General features: G+C 45.0%; 1 protein-coding gene and 1 long non-coding RNA gene across 4 annotated transcripts; both read left to right on the top strand.

Moving 5' to 3' along the window:
• The first annotated feature begins 588 nt into the window (after positions 1-588).
• Positions 589-3,579, top strand: LOC127331039 (uncharacterized). Of its 3 annotated transcripts, none has more exons than XR_007869544.2 (4): positions 589-1,143; positions 1,840-2,467; positions 2,827-2,930; positions 3,002-3,579. It is a non-coding gene; the product is annotated as an uncharacterized lncRNA (long non-coding RNA). The 3 variants fall into 3 exon arrangements; XR_007869545.2 differs by having other exon boundaries at positions 594-2,164; positions 2,283-2,467; XR_007869543.2 differs by having other exon boundaries at positions 598-2,467.
• A 9,187-nt stretch (positions 3,580-12,766) lies between these two features.
• Positions 12,767-15,551, top strand: LOC127331038 (rhomboid-like protein 19). Its single transcript, XM_051357116.1, has 8 exons — positions 12,767-12,987; positions 13,346-13,464; positions 13,547-13,607; positions 13,890-14,056; positions 14,379-14,493; positions 14,628-14,830; positions 14,918-15,028; positions 15,160-15,551. Exons 1-8 carry the CDS (start codon positions 12,898-12,900, stop codon positions 15,245-15,247), a joined length of 954 nt encoding a protein of 317 aa, XP_051213076.1. The 5' UTR covers positions 12,767-12,897; the 3' UTR covers positions 15,248-15,551.
• The last annotated feature ends 6,053 nt before the right edge of the window (positions 15,552-21,604 follow it).

Genomic DNA, 21,604 nt, shown 5'->3' with positions numbered 1-21,604 from the left:
TCATCGCGCGTGGGGCTAGTTACCTGTGTGATGAGTGGGTGCTTGGTGAGACTGGTGAACGGTGGGTGATGAAGGGACGAATTTATAGCCGGCTGGGGCTGCTTGACCAGAGGGAAGGAGACTAGCTGCCTTCTTCGTCTTCGTCATATTCTTTTGTTTCCCACACTGGTCGGTGGGTGGTTAAGCCCACTACTTGGCCATGATCCATTAGATTACTTCCCGGAAAAGTGAAACTGGCGGATTAGATTACCCTGGCTCGGATGCGGGAGGGCCCCAAATTTATCTAAGATTTGTCAAAATTTGTCACGAAACCTCCACGGTACCGTGGCTAGTACTCCCTCCAACCCACGAAGGTTATCTTTTTTTTTTTTATATATAGGAGCATAGCTCCGACCTCTGCCTCAATCGAATGCACACAACCATTTATTAAAAAATGTCAAAGTCAAGTACTTATTACATCATCTAGTAGCAAAATAAACTTTGAAAGCGAAACGAAACACATGTCGATGGAAAGTACTCCCTCCGTTTTTTAATATAAGACGTTGGGAGTTTCACGGTCAAAATTTTTTAGGCATGGGAATTTTCCGAGTTTCCCATCTTGCCCTCGCGTCACGGTCCACTCCACCCGCTCCACTCGCGTCCCTCACTCTCTTCTCCACCCGCTCCACGACGCCGTGCTCCACCGTCGCCTGCAACGCCGGCCGCCCCCCACCACCCTCCCTCCCTCAACGCGGTCGCGGATCCCCAGACGACGCGCCCTCGCGACCTCTTGCCACCCCCAGCCGCCTCGCTCAATCTCTCCATACGACAAGCAAGATAAGTTTTTTCTACCGGTGCCCCAAGATTACTAAGCGGCGGCGCTCGATTCGTGGCCGATGGGGCTAGATCCGACGACAGCAAAGGAGAAGGCGGCTGGAAGCGTAAGAGAAGGAGGCCGGCTCCCTCCTGCCGGCCGTCGACCGCTCCCCTGGGCGCGGAGCTTCGCCTCCTTATCCCCTGTTTGGCCCGTGGCTGCCGACCGCGACACGCGCTCCAAGGCAGGCTGTTGATGCGGCGCTCGACTGGCTCTGGCTGCTGCCGCAGGCTGCAGGCGCCGGGGTACGAGGTGGAGAACTGGAGGCGCTGCACGAGATCTACAAGAAGGTCAGCTTCTCCATCATAAAATTACTCAGCGCCCAAGGCAGGTAGTGAATGGTACCTGGACTATCCTACCTGGACGCCATCCTCCTTGGAGCGATAGGAGGGTGAGTGAAATCATCTACTAATACTCATCTGCATTTGCCTGTATTGCATTTGCTTGGGTGAGAATCATTGATCTGCACCTCAAGCCTGAGACTAGGTTGCTCTGTATCAGTGTTAGGCTTGGCGTGTTTGCCAATCTGCGGCCAGCACTAATATTCGTGCTTCAGATAACTACCTTGCTATATGGCTTAAGTTGCATCCAAGGTCTTGTATCAATGGCATCAGAGTGTCCCTTTGCCTGGTGGTTAGGTTCAGATTTAGCTGTATGTGTTGAGTAATTTTACTGATCTAAGGGATAATTGAATGAGCAACTCCTGCTCCACTATGCTAGGTTTCATGATGTTGGCCTAGTAATCTTCATTTGCAGGAGGATCTCAGTATCCCTGTTGCTGTCACAATTTTTACTGCATGTTACTCCACAACACCTGAAACTTGTCTGAAGTTGCTAATGACAATTCTTTAGCATCAGTAGTTGCTACTGCTTAATTGTATCAGTATAACTTGTTAAGGAATCCGTAACCTTGTGAACCATTTGGAATGCTCCCATAATCTTGCTCAGCTAATACATGATCAGTCCGCACAATCTCCATCTGGCAGTAATGAACATGGATTGAGAGGAAGCCTCTACCACTGCCGTTGCTACAAGATTAAGGTGTAGGAGAAAAAGATGAAGAAGCAAGTGCAAACTTATATATATTTTCCATGTGTTTCTTAGTGCCAGACTTTGCCAGTTAGTACTCGAATTTTACCTAGTGATGACAGGCTACCAATGCCTGCTTGTATGACTGAGTTATTTCTTGAATTTCTGTGCTAGAATATGGCTAGAGCTATGACTGTAGCATAATGGTTCAGAATTAGAACGTGGAAGTCTGAAACATACATTTCAGTTCAATCTGGGAAGACCGATTCTAAATATAGGAAGGTACCGATTCAAAATCTTGGGTGTATCATTTCCTACGCCTGTCAGTGGACTGTGTCAATGATGAATACAGCATAACAAAGTAATTTCTTGCCGATTCTAATTCTGAGAAGTTTCCTAGATGATTACAGGGGATGGACTTGAAATTCGCCTAGATGAATTGTCCACAAACTTACTTGGTGAGGCCTGCCTAACTAGTTTATTGCAATAGCCGTGGTGGAAACTGGAGAAGTGGATGTGGCGGCGCTGATATGAGCGGGGAGAAGAGACGGAGCACGCTCTGCCATAGTAGGGGAGATAGAGCCTGTAAGGATCTGAATATCTAATGCCATTTAGACACTTATGCATCTACAGAGCTTTACTTGTGTTGTTCCATTGTTTACTTAAGTGCATTGTTTACAGAAACCTTCCTATACTTTTGTTTCAGGCACTTTATTTTCCATTGTTTGCACAACTTTCTGGCATTTGTATTAAAACTGTCAGCTGTTTGATCTTGCATTTTGTTGTTGCTTTTCTGAACATATGTCTGTAGCAAGGTTACTCATTATTTTATTTAGTCTAACTGGAGATATTGTGGCTCAGTATCTCTCATTTTCACTTGTACTCCTGCTGGTTTTACATTCATATCTCTTAACTGGAGTATATTGCTAATCTCTTGTCATCAGTTGTAGTGTGACCCTGATGAACCACGGTCATGTGATGCTGGATGCAATGGTGGCTTGATGACTACACCATACTGATATGATTGGTGGTGCTGCTCTTTGTTTAGGTATGTGGATGCTGCTGCTGTGATGTGTTGTTGCTGCTCTCTTTGTTCAACATTTGTTCTGACTTGTGCAGCTGCTGCTCTCTGTACGAGGAGCACCTAGACATCCAGGTGATGGGTGAGGAAGAACCTGGGCGCCGGTGGTCGACGAAGAAGCGAGGGCCACCTAGGCGAGGGGATCTCGTCCTCCAGGATCACCTGGGCGAGGAGCTTCCCGGGCGGGAGGAGATCATCCTCCAGGATCACCTGGGCGAGGAGCTACATGGGCCGGAGATCCAGGAGCACTTGGGCGGCTGGAGATCTTCCTCCAGGAGCACTTGGGCGGCCGGAGATCTTCCTCCAGGAGCACTTGGGCGAGGAGCTGCCTGGGTCGGAGGTGTAGGGACGGAGGAGTAGTTGGGGACGGAGGAGTAATTGGGGCCGGAGGAGGAGCTGCTGGGGCTGGAGGTGGTATCGCCGGCGAGGGCGAGGGCGGAGGAGGCGGAGGGCGATCGAGGCGTGTACCGATTGAAATCTGGGGAACTAGGTGGGTACCGATTCAGATCTGGGAGGGTAGCATCGTCTTTTTTCCCTTTTTCACCTGGTCGGAACCGATCGTTAAACGTCTTATATTTCTGCACGGAGGGAGTAGACAAGAACTATCCATCTAGAATTCGACTAGTGTGCCGCCATCCAGTAGCCTGGAAATAGCGTGACATCCAGCAGCCGGTTTCATCCAGTAACCATAGTATCCCGCTGGTCCTCCAGGAGTAGGTATGCCCATAGCTGTAGCCAATGCGCAGCACGAAGAATAACCTGCAAAAAAATTGGTCCCTTTTGTTTATTAAAGATAATATCATTCCGGCTAGTCCAAATCGACCAACAAATTGCCGAAATACCAATCCGAATATAAGCTTTATCATTCTTATTCACTCCATTTAGCCAATTACCAAACATATTAGTTATATTAGAAGGAGGTGGAATATTATATGTAAAAAATATCATCCGCCAAACAATTTTTGCAAAAGGACAATGATGAAACAGATGATCAACAGTTTCATTATTATTACAAAAACAACATTTTTGACACCCTGTCCATTTTTTCTTCCCTGCAGAAGGACAATGACACCCTGTCTATTTTTTCTTAGCAACACTCTATTACTTAGAAATCACATGAAAATCTTAATTTTTAGAGGAACCTTAATCTTCCAAAGGTATTTCCGCAAAAATGTAGTATGACCATTCATAAAATCAAGGTACATAGATTTAACAGAGAATGCACCAGATTCATTTAGATTACAAACAAAATTTTCAGGTTCATTAGATAAGTGAATAGACATAAGCCGCTGGCATATGTGTAACCACAAATTATATTATAATCATTGAAAGTTCTTCTAAAACCAATATTCAGCGGTTGTTGTGCCAATACCGTAGAAACCAACACATTTTTTCGTTGGACAATATTATATAATGACGAATATTGTAAAGATAAAAGATAATCTCCTAGCCAAGTGTCCTCCCAAAACCGCACCTTCAGCCCATTACCAACTTTGAACCTCCCTCTCTTAAAGAAATCTGGTTTAACCCGCATAAGCCCCTTCCAAAAAGGTGAATCTGTAGGTTTAGCCTCTACCTGAGCCAATGTTTTGTTTTTGATATATTTATTACGAAGCAGTTGTTGCCACATCCCTTCTTCGTGTAGCAATTTAAAAAGCCATTTACTTAATAGACACATGTTTTTCAGTTCGAGCACCTCAATTCCTAGCCCCCCTTGGTCTTTTGGCATGCATAGTATATTCGATCTAGTTAATCTATATTTTTTCTTATCGTCATCCTCTTGCCAGAAAAAACGAGAACGATAATAATCAAGTCTCTTTCGCACCCCTTTAGGAATTTCTAAGAATGATAACATAAACATAGGTAGGCTCGTAAGTACAGAGTTTACAAGCACCATGTGATCCCCATATGACAACATCTTGCCCTTCCAGCATCCTAATTTTGAGGCAAAACGGTTCTCCATCGGATTCCATTCAGAATTACGAAGTCTCCGATAATGAATAGGAATCCCTAAATATCGAAATGGTAAAGTCCTAGATGTACACCCAAAGATGTTCTTACATTGATGTTTCTGTAGCTTCACCAAAGCAAAACAACTCGCTCTTATGGAAGTTAATTTTAAGACAGAATAATTTCTCAAAAATACAAAGAATGAGTTTCATATTAACGACCTTAGCTAAATCGTGTTCCATAAACAAAATGGTATCATCGGCGTACTGCAAAACTGATACCCCTCCCTCGATTAAATGTGGAATGAGGCTTCCAACTTGACCCTCCTCTTTAGCCCGAGCACCCCCTCTAGGCAAACCCCTATGCACCCCCTCTAGGCGACATCTCATTCTTTCAACTATATTATTTGAACAGTTAGGTTTGGACAAATTTTATCGAATTATCCTCTTTGTGGACCTCGGATAATCCGCAAAAAATGGCGGATAATCCGTATCCATCGGATAGTATCAATACCATATCTGCTACCGTATCCATCGGACATCCGCTTGACCACTATCTACATCCGCATCCATATCCAACGGATTTCTAAAACTGCATATCATATCCTCAAAAACGGATACTGATGCGAACACCAAACTCCGAGCGGAAATTATCCGTACCATTTACACCCCTAGGGGGTGCTATGACCCGACCAGGTCGGCGGTTATGGTCTGCCGCACACCCCCGGCTGGGGTATTGGGCCGGCCTGATACCTCTCTTCTTGTTTCGTTCTTCCTTTTCTGTTTTTTTTTTTTGCATTTTTGAAAATTTGAATATTTTCTAGAAAATAAATCTGATTTTTTTTTTCAAAACCTGTCTTTTCCCTGAAATCTAAACATTTTGAACAGTTTTCGACTCTCAACTTTTTCAAAAGTGATTTTTTTTATTTTAACATTTTTTGAATTTTAACATTTTTGAATTTCGTTAATTTTTTAATCTAATAATTTTTCAAGTGTGAACAAAAATATAATTTAACTCAAAATTTGAATATTTTTTATTTGGACATTTATTGAATTTAAATATTTTTAAAAAACTTGAACATTTTTTGAATCTGAACAATTTTCAGGGATAAATATTTTTTAAAAACTCAAAAATCCATATAAAAAACCAGAAAGACCGGAAAGAACAAAAAAATACGGATAGAAAACTGCAAATCCTGGACGGAAAAACAAGACCCGTGATCAATGGACAAGGCCCATATACTGTGCGGGGGTGTGCGGCGCCTAGCATCGGCCAACCTGTGTGGCGTATTGGAAGAGGAGTTCCTATATGCCGACCAGGTCGGTGCCTGCACCGCGCCGCACACCCCCGCGTGGGCCGGCCCGGTTAGGTGATTTTTACGGTTTTTTCTTCCTTTTCTTTTCCTTTCCTTTTCTGTTTTCTATTTTTTTTCTTTTTTTTTTCTTTTTTTATTTTTTTTTTATTTTTTTCTGTTTTCTTTTTCAGTGTTTCCTTTTTGTTCTCTCGTTTTTTCTGTTTAAAAATATTTTCGAAAATTATCAAATTTGAAAAATGTTCAAGTATGATAAAATTTGAACAAATTTTGAATCTTGAACGAATTTTGAAATTTGAATAAATTTTGAATTTTGAACGATTTTTAAATTTGAACGATTTTTAAATTTGAACGAATTTCCAAATTTTGGAAGAATTTTAAAATTTGAACAAATTTAAAATTTCGAACGATTTTTAAAATTTGAACGAATTTCGAAATTTGAACAAATTTTTAATTCTGAACAATTTTTGAACTATGGACGATTTCCAAATTTTGAACGAATTTAAAATCGAACGCAAAAAGAAAACAGAAATGAAAAAAAATATTACTAGGCCGGCCCACAGGCTGGGGAGGATGTGCGGTGGGTGCACCGCACCGACCAGTCGGTGTATATCACCCCCTATAGGAAGTGCCGCCAACTCGCTCTGCTGCGTCCAGGATACATATCCTGGGCCGGACAAGGCCAACTCCAGCCACGCTAACTGACCGAAACTTGTAGAAAAAGTCTGTGATTTCTGTGAAGGTCGAAAAACTCTCTCCGCATTTCGTACGCCCTATATCTGAATTTCTCATTAAGCTTCAAAAATATTTGGCATGCCAATGCCTTAGATTCAAATTTTACCTCCCACGAGGGAACAATTCTCATACATACTAATTCACTAATATGATATAATCTCCTGGATTATAGTTTGCATTCACTTTATACTAGCCAGCATGAAACCTCCTGAACCATGTTTTGCATCCTTTTATATTAATCAGTGGATAAGTTATTCGAATGTCCTGTAACCACTGGTTGTTCTTTTTTTCTTTTTGGACGGTTAATATTAGAAAGATGTTTCCTAGCTTTTTATACGAGTTTCTGAAGTCAATTACTTATTCCACGTTGTGAACACAATTTATTCCTTAGATTGATGTGGAGGTTGAACAAAGAGTGCTTTGCTTTGCTAATTGTTATCGTTCTGATGGTTATACACTAGTTCTGATTGTTGTCTACCTGTTTTTGGTATCTGGTATACCTTTTACACCTCCTTAAGTCTTGTTTGGTACTACAGTTTTAGTGGAGATTAGCGGAGATAATGTGAATATGAATGAATAAAGAGTTCATCAACCAACTGCAGTAATTTGCTAGTCTTCAGTCAGATGCAGGAGTTCATCAACCGACTGCAGTAATTTGCTATGAACTTTGTTGCAGGAATTGCGATTGCCAATTGGGCATGAGTGTTGGTGTACGAGTTGGCAAGGTTGTATTCATCAATCCGATTGTAATTGTTTGAATATGAATGAATAAATAATTCATGTTGGTTCCTCGCTGAGTAAATGTTTTGTAAGTTCCACTCTTGCTGTTCACAAGCAAATTGATAGTAGTTCGTCCAGGTTTAATGATGTTTCATCTAAGAAAGGTTTAAGTAGCTTACATTTTCAGCTCATTAAAAATCTGAGAAACAACCTTTGTTTGTAATATTCGTTTTCCTTACAGCTGCACGTACGCACAGTTTTGTTTGTGTTTTCTGAAACAATTTTACTGAACCATCTCTCTGAACCTCGGGATGATTCGCTACCAGAGAACATCGTTTTGGTCTGTACCTAAGATGTGATTAAGAAGATAAAGGCAACTCTCTGCTCAGTTTGCCGCTTTAAAAAAAGTCATACGAAACGATTCTTTTTTGGTGGGAGGCATGCTTCATCAAACCACAGATGTGTGGGAAAAAGTGTGCATGGTTAGGATCAGGAGAGCTACGCATGGCCAACTCTCGCTGAACCTCCATCTTAATTCGTTTCCAAATACTCCCTCCGTCCCGAAAAAAGCTACACGGGGGAGAATTTTTTTGAACTGTTGACCATTTTACAGAAAACCCCTTTACACTTTGAAATCCGGCTGCGATCCACGCTGCACGCTCGCCGGCACCCCTGCATCAGCTCGCCGGAGCCCTCCACTAGCTCGCCGGAGCCCTCCACTAGCTCGCCGGCGCCCTCCATGAGCTCATCGGCGCCTCCACCAGCCATCGCGAGCAGCTCCACCTCCGGCGGCCGTCTGCCACTCTACTCACCGTCGGAGGGGCCGCCGCGACCACGCGCAGCGGCCGCTGTGAGCAGCTCCATCTCCAGCCGCCATCCGCCGTGACCAAATACGGAGTAGAAAATTTCATCTTCCTTCCATGGTTAATTAGGGCGTGTACAGTGAAGGACGTGAGCATTCCCTTATGATCGTTATGTCAGATTTTTTACTTAGATAGAGGAGAGACATTGAACAAAGAGAAATTTAACTTCTCTAGCTAAAAGATGATCCCTTAAAATATATAACTTTGTAAGAGAGTGAAAGAAGCTTTGTAAGAGAGTGAAAGAATGCTCTTGAACTCATATGCCAAAATGAAATCATATCAAGTGATCAACCCAAACTACCCTGGTATAATATATTCTTGACTCAAACTTCCGGTTGAATTGCAAGTTGTAATGGTCCAATAAAATCCTAGTTCACGTGAAATAAGTTTTGCTATCTCTTTTAAACCAGCATTTTTCTAAACTACATAGTATGGGTTGGAATATATCTGCCCAATACAAATGAAACTAGTATCAAGGAACACTTGAATTGGGAGAACACTAAACCGGCTTTTCTCCATGGTGTAGCCTAACCTACATTTGAGTTTGTTCAAAAAAAAAACCCTTCCTTTGAGTAACTGACAAGTGGGGTCCACCCCCATGAAACGTGGTGCCTGCTCATGTCGGCAATGGTCCAGGCTTGATTGGGTCGAACTCTCCTAGACCCATGCCCAATTAACAAATGGGTAAGGGTCTCTTCCCATGGGTCTAACATGTGACACATGCCCAAACTTGATGGGTAACCTGACTCGACGGGGCACCGGTCGGGTCTGCAGACAAGACACGACATAGTAACACTTTCAGATTTCTAAGAACAAATAGTGGCATATTTAAGTGTTGATTCTCGAGAACTTCTGGATGTGGGGATCTCCGGATCACCACGGAGCTTCTTTTTCGTCTCCTGGACGGATGTGGTCTTCTTGAACCGTTTAGCGACTTCCGGCTCGTACCCAACAACGTCAGGCTGGCTCAGGGAGAAGCCACAGTGGCGCCGAGCCGTCGATACTTTCAAGAGGTTGAAGACGATTAGACGAAGGACATCTCAAGAATTTTATTGTAATTTTTGTTTTTGTTGAGGTGGTTTGTATTGTTCAATATTTTTTTTAATATCAGGATTCTATTCGTAAAAATATAAGTAGCAACCTAGAAGGCCACAATCACACAAATAAGAAGTCTTACATAAACACTAATAATCTAGCTCAAGCATGCTTGCACAAATAAACTTGAGCGTCCAGTAAACCGCTGAGGAAACCAACGCCAACAGAGAGCAGCGACCAGCAGCCAGCAAGCTAGCTAGTAGACAAAGCCTAGCGCCCAACTTACTAGCTTATCCTCACTTTGTTTATTCTTCGATTAATACTGGAGCCTTTTCATCCTAAAAGTTACAAGTACACAATATATAAGAATGAGTCCAAGAATTACTTACAACCATGCAATGTATAAGTATAGATGTAGAGGATGTTACCATTGGCACTTCTTCATCATCAAGAACAGAATGAACTGTGCAAAGAGGGTAGAATTACAATCCCCTAATACAAATATAGAAAATAACACACAATAAGGAAATAATTGTTATGCATCAAAGCAATTTACAATATAGCTAGATGATTACCTAACAGGTCGACGGCGAGGACCCACCTGTCAGCTAATCAGGCGACCGATGGGTACAAGTTTGTGCCCATACATGTCCACGACTAATTGGGTCGCCCATTGGTAAGATACATGGGTGAAAATAGTTACCCATACCCTGCCCACTCGGATCGGGTGTGCTTGTGTGCCTCTTAGGCCTTGTTTGGATATCAAGTTTGTAGAGAACTGATTTTCCATAAACTCGGTTAACAGAATAACCGTCTAAAATCTTGTTTGGCTGGAGCAAATAAAGCGCGGATTAGCAAAAATTAGTTTCCATAAAACCAGGAAAATGCGTTTTGGCAAAAACGACTATTTGACGTTTTTGTGAAAACGCGATTCCAAGTTCCCAACTGCCTTCTCTCTTCCCGTTGATTCCTCCACAAAGACTTGGACGTCGGCGGACGGCGGAGTAGGTCTTGGCCGCATCATCCTCCTGGATTACGTCGAAGACGCTGCTCGCCGGCTTGGGAACCGGCGCCGGCCGCTCACCGCGAATCCCCACACCACTGCTCGCGGGACTCGTTTCCGCCATCTTGCACAACTGACGACTCGCCGGCCGGCGAATTCAGGTGCGCGGCGTGGACCTTGCAGCTTCTGGGAAACTCACGAAGACAGAGGTTAGCCGATTCGGCTGATCTAGCTTACCATCCATGTTCGTCAACGAGGTAGCCTGCTCCGGTGGTATATACGCACCCCGGCGGCTACCGCCATGACGTGCAAGGGCATGTGGGCATCGAGCGCAAGACCATTCTGGAAAAACAGAGCTTCAAGAAGCACGTGGAATATGCATCTAATTAAGGAATCATATAAGCCTGCTTCAGACTTTTGGAATCCAAACATGGTTTTCCTTAAACTGATTCTTAACAGAATAATCCCTAAAACCGATTTTCCTAAAAATGTGCGTAAAACTTGTTTTCTGAAAACTGGTCGCTAATATTCTCTATCCAAACAACCACTTAGTGATCGGAAGTTACAGTATGACTGAGATAACTACATCAAAGGGATCCATGTCGGCTTCTCCGACTTGCATTTGTCATTTAACGCCTCTAGCTCATATTCCCTCTTTTTTGGAATGCACGTTGATGCACATAATATTTTTTATTTAGATTATTCAATACTCTTACAAAAAATACAAAAATATTAACTCGAAGACACTACACTAGTGATAGCTGCCGCAACACCTACAACTTGATGAAGGGGGTGGACATGTCGGGGCCATGCGTCCTGACCTCACACCAAAACACATCATCTTAAAATCGGAGGCCTCACCAAACTACCCAACACCCTCATCGCGCACCTTGCAAACGCTCGGGAAGTCGATGTCGCCATCTTTCGCTGACCCAACTTTAGGACAGGGATTAAGTAATTGACCTTCCTAGGCATGTCTTCAACGCCGGCAGACTACATCACCGCCTTGCACGCATCCATCATCAAGCACACACCACCGTTGCCACGGTAGATGAAACACCACTCCACCAATATACCCCTCTAGGCATCACGTGTTAGAAAACGAAGCTCCCAAGAGGGAGAGCGACAGAGAAACTCTCGCCATTGTCTGATTCGAGAGACCCAGATCTAGGGAGCCCCGGGAACATCTTGGTCGGAGCTGTTATCGCAACAATGACACCTCCAACAAAGTAAGGACTCACGAGGACGTGCCACCATCATCGACTCCAATAGCATCGGAGCATGGCTCTCACCAGTCGACCTCGTCGCCTCCATCTCGTGCTACAGTGGTTGATCTACCCAGATATGCCACCATACCATCTGTAGCGGACGCGCCACTCCCATGCCCTATGGAACCATCATAGGCATATTCCACCTTGCCTGGGGGAAGAGGAGACCCCACAACCCCACCCTGCCGGCCAGGCTTAGCGGCATCGCTCTCTAGTGATGACGGGGAAGGAGGGGGAGAGTGGGAGCCTGGGAGGGGTTTCCTGGTCTCCCCTCGGGAGAGACGCGAGATGGGTAGCAGACCTGATTCTCATATTCCCTCTCGTTAGATGCTTTGAGGTTTCACAACCTTCTCTTCAATAATTTCTACTATCCTACAAGTTTTTACTCGTGAGTTCTCTTTCGAGCATCTTTAGTTGTAACACGATCGACGCATCTGAGTAACGGATGAGATTTCGTTATGGCTGCTGAAATTAACATTGATCTCTCGGTCATCCACGGCTTTATTGACGACCATCGTTGCCAACAACATGAATTCACAGATTTTTATCGATGACAACATTGTGTGGAACTTGATTTGGCAGATCATCTTCCTACTCTAACATTGTCTTCATCCTTCACCCTAGCAAAACAGTACCATTGTCACGTTCACATATATGCGTGCTTCAACGAGGTGGTTCGTTCAGATTTATGACCTGGAATTACAAAGATTTAGCAGCAAAACCGATTTTGAAAACTGGATGTTTGGGATTTAAACCAATCCCGTCAAATTATGGTTGCTGTAGACAGCGGTTGACATGCTGACTTTGTTTGCAAGGAAAGGTCGGCGAGATTAACGAGATAAAACGTGTTAATTAATTAAGAGAGTGGAGGAAGCGTGTGCTGATTAGCGTTTGGTGGTCGGAAGGCGACGGGCAGGCAGTGAGCCACTTCTTCTCCCGAGCTGCTGAGGCTTTGACCCCCAACAACCTCCCCCGTTCGCCATTCCCCTCCTACTAAACCAAGTAGGCGAGGAGAGGTGGGAGGCAGGCAAGATCTGAGGAGCTAGTGATGATGGAGAGCCAGCCGCTGCAGGACCCGACGGCCGAGACCCACGGCGCCGCGGCAGACGCCGCCGGAGCTGGAGCTGCCACCGGCGTGGTAACCACCTTTGCTCTGCTGCTCTTCTTGCTCTCTGCATCTTCTTGCTCTGTTCTGTGCATGGGGGTGGACGAGTTGAGCTTGCTCGCCAACCATGTCCGGATCCTAGTTGTTGATGTTCGTTGGATCTTGCCTTGCTACGAGAGATCTGGCGGTTTGCTCCGCCATTCCCGGCGAAGCTCTCGCACGGGCCAGTTTCTCGCGAATTGCGAGATCTGAGCCGATAATCTTGGGATCTCGGAGCGTTGACCAATGCAGACTTCGATCCGGCCGCCTCGCTTGCAGAGCAGAGCAGCTCATTTGCGTCTCAGATCTGCTCATGCTTACCGGTGCTTCTTCTTGGCGCGCGCGCATGCAGGTTCCCGGGAAGGAGTTCACCAAGACCTGCAAGGGCCTCGTCGTCGTGCTCCTCGGCGGCTACGCGCTGCTCCACTTCGTGCCCACCTCCATAGACTACCTCGCCATCGTCCCCGCCAAGTAACGTTCTCTGAATTTCATTGTAGAGGGATTGCTGAGGTGGAGTACTAGATCACTGAATTTCGTTTTCTGCATCTTGCAGGACAATTCCCTATGTATGGACCGTATTCACAGCTGGGTACATCGAGCAAGTGCTTCCAGGGGTGAGCTAGTTAGATCTCTCCCCATTTAATTTCGATTACTCTGTCATGGCTAGGAAATGGGAACTTATGACACCTCTACTAGCTGTCCCAGTACTATTATATTCCAAATAAAACCATTATAGCTGAAGCAAAATTGGATAGATTCGAAAGCATTATTTAGTTGTTACTTTGGATTAGCGTAATTTAGAATTGAATGACACCGTGGTATAAAAGTTCGGCAACAACTTTTGGGTGCTCTGTCCTGAAATCCTAATCTTATAAATTTTGCATTTGCTTTTGTAGGCTATTGGAAGTTCTCTTGGGCTTCTCTTCTGTGGGAAGGATATTGAACCAACCTGGGGCCGCAAGGAGTTCTTGAAGTTCATTATCTTGATTAACTCCATCTGTGGTGTCCTTGCATTCTGCATTGCTGTTGCACTGTACTATGTCACCGGAAAGGAGAGCTTCCTGTAAGTTGTAAACACCAACCTGTTAGCATGTTGACTTATTACCATTTAGCAAGCGCTGCAGCTCTATTCATGTGCCTATTACTCCGTTTAGCAAGCATGCCAGCTCTATTCTTGCTATTAGCAAACAATCAGAGAATGCACTGTCCTCACACTATTACTCTTCTATTATATACCCTTGATGGTATTTAGAACACTTTCGTACTCTGATTGTTTGGGCTTACTACATAATAGTATATTACTTCCTCAGGAAACGAGACTGCTGGCTGGAATATTGCACATTATAATAACTAGCTAGCTAACCTTGCTATCTCATATCGTGTAGTGTCACGCCACTTTCTGGCTTCCATGGTGCCCTTGCTGGCTTTCTGGTAGCCCTAAAGCAACTGTTACCACACCTTGAGCTTCCAATGTGCTTTTTCTGGAAAATAAAGGCTAAGGTACATCGATGAACTACTAGCACAGTTCAATTTATAAGGCTTGTAAATGTATCAGTTCATACTTCTTTCGTGGCAAGTTACAAATTTGTTGATGTGGAGTTTTCCGTGTCTTTGCGATGTCCTTCCTGCTGCAGTGGATGCCATTTTTTGTCATGTGCTTCTCAACTATCATGGCCTTCATCGTGCCTGATTCCATCAACTTCCTGCCGACTTTATTGTCTGGGATGTACGTTAGCTGGCTTTACCTGAGATACTTCCAAAGGAACCCACTGACGGGACTTAAGGGTGATGCAAGTGATGACTTCTCCTTCCCGAGCTTGTTCCCAGATGCCATGCGGTAATTCTTAATGCCGTTATACTTTGCTGCAAATACTGTTTTACTATCCCACTTTTGAAATCATCTTTTTATGTATGATCATTGTAGACCAGTCACAGACCCAGTTGCTAATGCGTTCCACCGGATGTTGTGTGGGAGTTCTAAGCCTTCAGAATTGGCCCTCCCAGTTACTGATCCTACCAAGGCATCTAGAAGAAGGTATTGTTTACCCACAAAACTAATTCTGTGTGAATCCACAAAATGGTTGTAGTTTGAGAAAGAAAACTCGATATCACGGCATCGCAGAAAATATTTTTCCAACCTCACCAACTAAACTTTCATTGTGACAGGGAGCGTGGTGAGAGGGTTCTTGAGGAAAGGCTGGCTGCCGATCATGCAGCTGATACAGAAGCCCCAGCTCACAGCGCGGAAGATTAAGAGCTTTCCTCTTCCCTACACTGTCATAGTAACCACGGCCGCCTGCCTCCGTGCTTTGTATCTCTCCAGATTTGTGTTCTGGAGGGCGCATTCATTTTACAGTGGACTGATGATATGCTATATTTTACTTGCCCCCTTTTGTTTCTTTGTTTTGCGGATATCCATTGGTTACATTGTGTTGTAGAAGAAAGAAGAAAAAGGCCACATCCCCTGCGCCAGATGTTGTAATGTAGAAAGAATGACTTGTTCAGGAAGAATATTATGTATTATTCTAAGTGAAATGTGATTTTGAGTAAAACCACAATACCCAAGGACAGGTAATAACTTGTGTATTTTGCCCAAACTGTTGATTACTGTGAAGGTCTTCGCAAAATCCATGTGGTTTAATTTATCATTACGATCTATGTGCGATCGTTTCTTGCCCTATGAAGTGTGCAGATGAAGAACGGAACCTAGTATAGCATATTATGAAGAAAATGTACTCTCTATGTCCCATGAAACTTGTTTTAACTTTGTCCAAATTTTATAGGAGAACATGGGGGGCATGTGAACCCACTTTTTGAAAAGTTCCGTTTGTGATGTTAAAACATGTTTCAAAAATCGAAACACAAAATGATTTCCCAGATGATCTCAAATATGTGCCCTGGGCATGAGTTTCGTGACGAAAAGACATTTTATTTTGTCTCGACAAAAAAGTGAAATTTTGTAGGGCTATATAGCAGTATATATGTGACGTATTTTGTCTTTTTTAGATTCTGAAATAAAAAAGTTGTTTCTCCGCGAAAACTTTCTACGCACACATGAAACATGCGTACGTACTCGGATATTTTTATTTCAGAATTTTTTCACATTTCGAAAATGCATTTCCAACTAGGGTTCACGTGCAACCGGACTTTTCCGGAGTACATCATTTTTACTACTCCAGTTTGTCAAGGTTCTCTTCCCAGTTAATAAAGGTTTGCCCTATGGAGTATCCGTTTGTAAAAAATTGTCGGTTCTCTTTCCAGTTTGTAAAGGTTTGCATTGTATATAGTTTTTTTTTTGAGAGGATTGCATGGTAATTTTAGTTGCCAGGACAACCAATGGAATGCTGTTCGGTAAATATATGCAGAAACAGCTGAACCAAACGAATTATTAATTATTGTAGTCCATTGCGATGCAAAACATAGCCTTAGAGCATCTCCAAGAGAAGACCCATGTTTGCATGGTTTGTGGAATTTTGCTCTAAAAATAGGCTACTGTAGGAGCATCACCATGGTACGTAACGTGACGGTGTGTAAATCTGATAGAATCTTACATGTATCCCAAATTCCCAATACATATCGACTATCGTGGCATCTTTTTAGTATCCCTATACAAAATCGATACAACACGATCCCGCGCCTATGATAAAAATAAGGACACAACCGTGTGTGGCAAGCTGAAAGGTATAAATTAACATACCCTGATACCCATAAACCGCTCCTCCCGGGTCGCTGGGGCGAGAGCGGCTCCGGAGGCCCCCCAGATCCCGAGAGCGTGGCGGCTCTGATCTCCGTCCCCGGCCCCTGCCGTCGCCGTCGCTGGAGGGAGGCGCGGAGGGGGAGGACGTACAGCGCTGCTCGCTGGAGGTGGCGGCGCGACCTCAGCCTGTGGCGGCGCTGGCCGATCCTGTGCTGCAGGCGCGTGGCCAAGTTCTGGCGGCGGGATCGCGTCGTGCGGTCTGATCCCTAGGCTCGTCCGAGCCGCAAGGGGTCAACCCGATCTCTCCGGTCATCGGGAGTCGACGGCGGCGTGGGGGGCTGCTGGTTTCGGCCAGAATAATGGTGGCGGTCCTAAGATCCCAACTTGTGTCAAGATGATGATCTACCGGAGTTGTGTCCCCATTGATCTGGCTAGAGTGACAGGTTCCGGAAGGCTCCACTGGCGATCTTCTATGGGCGATTCATGCCTGGAGACTGCTGGATCGGGTGGGATTCGGTCGTGCGCACCCGTGTTTTACTTTGGCCTTTTGGTTTCAAAGGGAGCGCTTAGAAGCTCTACTGGCTGTTAATATCATGTGGCACGTTCTCGTTCCATAGTGCTGGCAGAGACATGAAGGCCGAGATCTGAGGACTAGCAATGGAGGTTCCAATCTTTGGGGCGATGAGGATTTGGCTTGGTGATTCATGACTTGGAGCAGCGGTGATGTGGGCATTACCCTTCGGGTAACCCATATTATGTTACCTCTTACGACCCAACCAGGGGCCCATGAAGATCATCCACCGACCAAGGTGGGCCGCTAAGTCGGTTCCGAAGAAATATACTTGATGAACAAGACAAGAAGACGAAGAACAAGGAAAGTTTAGATGTAGAACTCTTTGTAACCTAGTCGAACCCGGACAGAACTCTCGAGACCTGGCTCACAATATAAGGGCCAGAAGAGGGTCTGCCGAGAACCTGGGTAAATCTCTCTCCCCGTTTGTTTGGTATCCGATGTCTCGTGTCAGCCTGCATGATTCTGTCAACCCTAAGCCCCAAAAGGTGGGCATTACCGAGGAGTACCCTCGACCATTGGCGCCGTCTGTGGGAACCTTGTTGGCGCAAGGCTCGTCATCAGCTGCTTCAGTCATGTCATCCACGACTCCATCATCATCACCGACACTCTCGTCGGCCCCTTCTTCACCAAGCTCTGGGAACTCGATTCGATTCGGGTCCTTCGAGTTTACTCCGCACAGCGACTCGTCTCGTCCGATCTTTTCAGGCCTACAAGGCGGGCTGGATGGCGTTCGGGAGCATCCACTACTGCATCAACACCGAGGGCATCCTTCGATTGCTCGATCCGTTCGTCTCCAACACAGCAAGGGCTCCACTATCAGCGGCAGCAGGATCCATTGCATCGACTCCAGTCCCGGTCGAACTGTCAATTGCATCATCGACATCGACACCGTCTTCATCACCATCGACTCCGCGCCGTTCAACGTCATCTATGTCCGTGGGATTCGATGACTCTATGTCATCCGATTTAACATCTTACTATTGCCTCCACTGCGATAGTAGGCATGGATTGGGCTCAGATGACACGTCGTTCGTCTACAGTGCCAATACTCTTAGGGTGAAGAAAGTATCGACAGCATCGTCAGGACAGCTACATGGAAGGTGGCGCACCATCAAATCTATGCTATACTCAACCCAGTCAACGGAGACGAAGGAGAGTGCACCCCACGTGCCAGCAGGCGTCACAATGGTGAGAACAGCACCAGTAACGATAATAGCGACTATACTATTACTGAGGAAGAGTGGGAAATTTCACGCGCTGCTATAACCAATAATACTCGGTTTCCTTCTAGAACTTCGGCAGGAATTCTTAATGCTTACCATACTATCCTGGAAAGGAATCGAGAGGGATTGTCAAATGAGCAGGCCAATCTCGAGCGACGCAAACTTGCAGCTGATCAATCCAGTGAGCGACGTAGGATGTCACATGGTAGCGCCTCTCGAAGCAACCAAGGTTCAGGAAGACATCGACCAAGGATGCCACGACTTTCCGAAGAAGATATGAAAGGGAGATAACTTCAAACTTGTCTAACTTCTTTATGACCTTGGACACCGCAGGCATGCTCAGGCCAAAAACTGTCGAAGGCGCAACTGCCAACCTTGCAGCCTATTTAATTAACCATCAGCTGACAGCTGATGGTCCTGTGGCGCAAGCTCATCGAGGTGCCCTAGAAAGCCTCGCGATCCTTGGAGATAAACTCGCCCCTAGGAAGGAGAAAACTGTACATCAAGGCAGCGGGTCCAGGCATCGCTCGAAGGACGCCCGTGATAACATCACGCAAAGCAGAACCGACAAAGCTCGACGTCAATGTGCTGCAAGGGAAGGATATGATAGCGATGATTCCGAGGAAACTCAGGAATACGATGGCGAGCTGCGAGGAGACGATTGCTTAAGTTACAAGATTCGAGAGGCAATGCCACCAAAGAGATTCAAACCTACTCGCACTGATGCAGCCAAGTTTGATGGTCAGCAGAAGCCGAGGTCTTGGATAGATGATTACCTTCAAACAGTGATGTTACACAAGGGAAATCAAATAGCAGCAATGCAGTGCTTGCAGCTTTACTTGAAAGATTCGACACGGGCATGGTTGAGAGGCCTGCCGAAAGGATCTATTATGTCCTGGGACGATTTGGTTGATGCTTTCGTTAAAATTTTCAAGCAACATACAAAAGGCCGCTCGGAATCGAAGAATTACGTCATTGTCAGCAGAAACCGAAGGAATCTATGCGCACATACATCAGGCGCTTTACCAAACTTTTAAATGTTGCCAAAGATGTTTCTGTTGATAGAGCAATCGACACCTTCAGTGACGGCATTCGACAAGAGTCATATATCGAAGAACTTGGTCGTAAGAAGCCAAAAACTATCACCAAACTGATGGAGATTGCCAATAGCTGGGCTGATGGAGAAGATCACGTCAGAAAACCGCGTCCACGCAATGATGATGAAGATGATGATCAGCCGAGGCATGATTCGGGTCATCGACGAGACCGTCGCAAGAAGAGGAAAGACCGCGGATACGATGATACTAACATTGTGGCCGCTGGATATTCCGACCGACGAGACGATCGGTACGATGACAGGCGTGACGATCTTCGAGATAACAACCAGTGCAGGAGAAAATCACGGCAACTACAAGGAGCGACCTCCAAGGGTCCCAGAATTACCTTTTGCTGAGCAGCTAAATGCTCCTTGTTACCTGCATGCGTATATCGATCCTAAGGATAATGTTAAGAAGTCAAGTCATCTGCTTAGAGATTGTCGCCAATTCATTGAAATACAGAAATTCTACGAGACAAGGCAACCGCAGCAGCCGAAAGAGACTCTTGGCGGCATCAAGGAAACTAAAGAAGAAACAAGCACTTATAGTTCAAGCTTTCTATTGCCTTGTGCAATTCATTCATTGCATAACGTTCTGCATCAATGGCCAGTTCGCCCTTCTTCTTTATAATAGCAGCCATGGCATGGAGGCCACGCATGTCTTGTTCCAATCGAAGAATACGCATCTTCATACGCTAGAGCCGATCATTTTCAGAATCATTAGTCGAAGAACCTTCGGCAAAGGAAGGTACAAGAGCCACCTACAAGATACACCATTTAGTGTGTCAAGGAGTATATATAATATCAATTGATCTTACTCCTATCGGGAGCATACATTCCAAGACCAGGAACATTGCGATTAAAACAAGAAGATACTGGGAACACTGCCAGTACGGAAATCATTACAAAGGGCCTTTTTAAAGGCATTGTTCAAATCAAACGGTGAAGATTACAGAAAATGCAAAAATAAAATTAAGAAGCCTGGGTCTGAGTCAATAAACTTGGGCCAGCTTTCCCAGTAGAAGACTTGTTAGCTAAAACCAATTCAAGAAGCTGCAGCGTGCATTTACGCGCTGACGCTTTGAAAAGTCCTGATCCTTCGGCAGCTCCTTCATCATCATCTCCATGTCAGCCTTAAAGCCATACCCCATCATAAGCTGGAAGGCAAGGAGAGCATCGTAGGCACGCGAGGTACGTTTGAATACCTCGATAGTAGCCTCGGTGTCGACGGTGAAAGCATCCGTCAACTGCTCCAGTGATTTCTCTTTATCGGCCTTTGGGAAGATCATGGCATGGAGCCTCGACATAACCGCCTTGTTCTTCTGCAGAAGAGCACGAACAAGATCACCAGACTCAATGGCCATGGATAGAGCATCCGCAGAAGAATTATCAGGGAGCTTGCCTCCAGGACTAGCAGGAATGTCGGCAGCTTCTGCAGAAGATAAGCAACAGAAAATTGAAATACAATGAAGTTAAGGAAAGAAGGTTCGAGGATAAGGCAATGAAAATACCGAGCAAAGCCAAAGTAGATTGACGAAGAAGGCCCTCCTTTACTTTCCTTTGGGCTTCGGATTTAGCCTTTTCCTTTTCTTCCTCCTTCAGCTGGTCAAGTTCCTTTTTCAAGGAATCTGCATTCTGGCGGGCAGCAGCAGCCAATTTTACTGCGTTATCAAGCTTTGAAGAAGTTGATTCAACCTCCTCCTGAAGTCGAATCTTGTCAGCCTCAAGCGAGGAGAATTGGGAGGCAAAACCCTTCAAAGAAGAGATGACTGCTTGAATGTCCTATAAAAAACAGAAAAAGACAAAGAATTAGCATTTATTAAATAACAGTATACCCTTTTGAAGTCCACACTTGACTACCAACAGTCGAGTGTAGACTCGGGGGCTAGTAGAAGTAAAATTATCATCAAGGAAGATGATATACTTATAGGTTTTTCGCCAGAAGAAGGAGGAACCGTGGCAGCAGATGGCGAAGGATTTTCCTTCCCTTTAGGAAGAGAGGAAGCTGTCGAAGGTTGAGT

Source organism: Lolium perenne, chromosome 2 (assembly GCF_019359855.2).
Source record: "Lolium perenne isolate Kyuss_39 chromosome 2, Kyuss_2.0, whole genome shotgun sequence".
Taxonomy (NCBI): domain Eukaryota; kingdom Viridiplantae; phylum Streptophyta; class Magnoliopsida; order Poales; family Poaceae; genus Lolium; species Lolium perenne.
This window is presented reverse-complemented; position numbering and strand designations above follow the sequence as displayed.

What these genes read in the sequence shown, in the direction of transcription:
- LOC127331038 (XM_051357116.1), top strand. Translation starts at nt 12,898, where the DNA reads ATGATGGAGAGCCAGCCGCTGCAGGACCCGACGGCCGAGACCCACGGC. An exon ending in CTCGCCATCGTCCCCGCCAA is followed by an intron (nt 13,465 to 13,546) that starts GTAACGTTCTCT and finishes TGCATCTTGCAG; the next exon opens with GACAATTCCCTATGTATGGA. An exon ending in TCTGGAAAATAAAGGCTAAG is followed by an intron (nt 14,494 to 14,627) that starts GTACATCGATGA and finishes TTCCTGCTGCAG; the next exon opens with TGGATGCCATTTTTTGTCAT.